The sequence below is a fragment of the Austrofundulus limnaeus genome, unplaced genomic scaffold (genome assembly GCF_001266775.1).
Source record: "Austrofundulus limnaeus strain Quisiro unplaced genomic scaffold, Austrofundulus_limnaeus-1.0 Scaffold4, whole genome shotgun sequence".
NCBI classification, from domain to species: Eukaryota; Metazoa; Chordata; class Actinopteri; order Cyprinodontiformes; family Rivulidae; genus Austrofundulus; species Austrofundulus limnaeus.
Genome location: NW_013952406.1, coordinates 4,426,308 through 4,429,635, shown reverse-complemented (window position 1 = coordinate 4,429,635; position 3,328 = coordinate 4,426,308). Strand labels below are relative to the sequence as shown.

General features: G+C 41.7%; 1 protein-coding gene across 1 annotated transcript in view; it reads left to right on the top strand.

Moving 5' to 3' along the window:
* The first annotated feature begins 95 nt into the window (after window positions 1-95).
* The window catches only part of shisa9b (shisa family member 9b), an 8,982-nt gene continuing 5,749 nt past the window's right edge, over window positions 96-3,328 (top strand). Inside the window, exons 1-2 of the mRNA XM_014023952.1 lie at window positions 96-1,175; window positions 1,906-2,012. Of these exons, the coding sequence (XP_013879406.1) occupies window positions 670-1,175; window positions 1,906-2,012 (613 nt within the window). The 5' untranslated portion in view covers window positions 96-669. The remainder of the gene's footprint in view (window positions 1,176-1,905; window positions 2,013-3,328) is intronic.

Below are 3,328 nucleotides of genomic sequence, written 5' to 3'. Positions count from 1 at the left end.
TAGTAGTAGTAGTAGTAGTAGTAGTAGTAGTAGTAGTAGTAGTAGTAGTAGTAGTAGTAGTAGTTAAGATAAAAAGTAATGGTGCAAAAAAAAAAAAATAAAAACCAGCAGCTGTAAGCTTTTACTTCAGTAACGAGTCAATAAGTGTTTGGATGAGTCCGGTTCAGCCCAGTTTGTTTTTAAGGAGGATTTGGGTCACTGGTTGCGTCTTTGCAGTCATTTTGTCACACAGCGCAGTAATAATGGGCTGCAGGAGGTTGTAATTAGAGCTGCTGCACACAACGCTCCCTCTCTCTCCCCTGGTTTATAACAGAGGGGCTTCTCTTCTGTTTGTCTTTCTCACCTGCTCCTGCATCGGGCTCTGCGGAATGGAGCTGCCTTTGAGGTGTCTGTAGCCCCGCAGCACATCCAGGGGCAGAGCTTTAGAGATGTTTCTCCTGTAAGCTGGCTTCTGGGACTAAAACAACAACAACAACAACAACAACCTCCTTTTTCATTTAGCTCCAGTTTCAGGAGAGGGCGATGTCAGAAGGTGGCGCCGCGCTTTACGCATGGAGGCTGGAATCAGCCTGTTTGTCTTTTACGCAGGAGGGCTGTGCGTCCGCGCTTCAAGAGATGCTGCCGACCTTCTGAGAMCTTTACTTTAAGCGCGTCAGAAAGTGAGCAACCATGCGAGGCGCTGAGCTGCTGCTCGGCTACTTTCTGGTGAAAGTTCTGGTTTGTGACGCSGAGGGCGAGCTGGATCAGAGCGCGGACGACTTCGTGTTCGTCGGGTTTAACGAGTCCGCGGAGGGGGAGAGCGTGTCCACGGAGAGCCCCCACACGGAGGACAAGTGCCGAGGCTACTACGACGTGATGGGTCAGTGGGACCCGCCGTTCGTGTGCAGGACGGGCAACTACCTGTACTGCTGCGGCACCTGTGGCTTCAGGTTCTGCTGCGCGTTTAAGAGCTCGCGCCTGGACCAGACCACCTGTAAGAACTACGACACCCCGCCGTGGATGATGACCGGCAGACCCCCACCTAAAGTGGACGTGGCGTCGGAGTCCGCCAAGGATAAAACCAACCTGATTGTGTACATCATCTGCGGGGTGGTCGCCATCATGGCTCTGATTGGGATTTTCACCAAGCTTGGGTTGGAAAAGACGCACCGTCCAAACAGGGAAAATATGTCAAGGTAAATCCAAGGACCTTACATATTAATACAAATTGCAAAATTAGGGTGACTTATTCTGTGAAAAAACTTTTTTTAGTGTGATATAGAATCAACTTTACTTGTAAAARCAACAAGTTTTTCCATGCAACATGATTTTACGTCTAAAAAATGAAATCTGAATGTTAGAGAAGCTCARATTGGTTTAAACTCAGCATAAAATCTGCTGTCAGGTGTAACTTTTCACCAATAAACTTAACTGCTTCTTAATTTATAGCTGAGTGACACAAAGTATTTACTATTTACAGACTTATAAGTTTGATTATTGGTTCTGTTGACCCAGGTGGCTTGTGCTTGATAAACAGGAAATAATTATGTCCCATAACCTTTAACCRTTAAATGTCTTTGTAGGAGATAATTTCAGGAAAAATGGTAAAAAYAAAAGCTAAAGCCGTGAAGGAATGCATTTGTTTTGCAACAAACAGCAGGTGCAGCTAAGAAATGCTCACAGAAACTAAATAATTTTAAACAAAAAGGGATTCTTTTGATAACTTCTTACATATAATGTGTTTTTGAGAAGGAAACACAAAGAAAATGACAAGTATWTAGCAAAGTTAGCAATGATGCACATTTTTCTAAGAGCGACATCATCATTTTATGAGTTTAATGTTCCGTTTTCACTCTGCATGTTATTTTGTTCACGTTTGCCATTATAAATGTTTTTTTTTCCCTTATTTATTTCCCATCTTTTCAGAGCTCTTGCACATGTGATCCGCCATCCTCCCTCAGAACACGCTGACGACATCGGACTGAGCCAGCACTACGAGAACATTCAAACCAGATTATCACTTGACAGTTTCTGTAAGTAGCACACAGTGGGCTTACTATTTTTACACCCTGTTCAGTTCATTAACGTGTTTTAGGGTAAAGATGTTTAAAATTAAGTTTAATACAAAAAAATGTATATTTATTGAACTAAATTAGATGAAGAGGACAACAAAATMAAACCTTTTTAACACTGACTGGTGACCGCTCACTGATTGGTCAGTTTCCATTTATACATTTTTAATTATTTCAAAGACCTGTTCTGATTTATTAGGAAAACCAGATGTGATGTAAGTACCAAAATGAGTTGATGTATAAAAAATATCCAATCAAAAACCTTGCAAGCTGCWGAAGACATCTGTGCTACCATCAGAAATCACTGAGCATCAGCTCTAATTAGTAAAGCCTTTTCTGTAGGCCGCAGCCTCATGCGTTTCAGTGCACCCCTCATTCTTTGATTCATCAGCAGAAACGCCCCCACACACACCCTCAGAGATGTGCACATACAGGACGGCTCTTATTTTTTCCTAATGCTCTCTGCCAATCTGCTTCCGCAACGAACACATCCTCTCAGACGCTCTGCAGACTCCCGGCCTGTAACTGCAGCACATTCAGCTGCTCAGAGAACATGTGGTCAGCAGGGACTCGATGAAACTGCAGCTTCAAATCAGCACCAAGGAATCTGAAAAGTATAACTATCGCCGCTAACAAAACTATATCGTACTAGAAGCTACTTCTTATCTGGTTTACAAACTTTTTGCCTGAATAAATGTAGCACCAAAAAAAAGTAAGGATATTTGGGTTTAGTCGATTATTTCTTTGTTGTAACAATGCTTCTTGGCAATAAATGTCATAACGGGCACCTGATWGGCAGCACCAGAAGCTAAAAACAAGTGGAAATAGCAACAGCAAAATAAGCAATTCGGCAGAGAAGATTTGGCAAGTTTTTAATGTGCTCAACTCACATTCTGCTCCACTGCGCACCAAATGCATGTTCCTTACAAATGTGGCATCATTTAAAAGGGAAATTAACAGACTTGCCAGTGGTATAAGATTTGTTGCCAAGAACACAAATTCCCTTATTATTTGGGCTCTATTTAGTTTTACAAGGATTATTTTCTTCCAGCACCCAACTACTGTGAAAATAAAGATTCAAAATGCTTTAATTCTCAATCAGACATTAAAGAACAAATTTTGAAACTTTTAGATCTTTATGTAATTTTGAGTCTTTTGTTTTAGTTTAAAGATAAAAGAAATTTAAGGATTATGATATTAGCCTGGCCCTTGCCTTCCTACACAGTTCCCCTCAATTCAAGTTTCCCTTCTCTGCTCCCTCTGGGATTTCTCCCGTA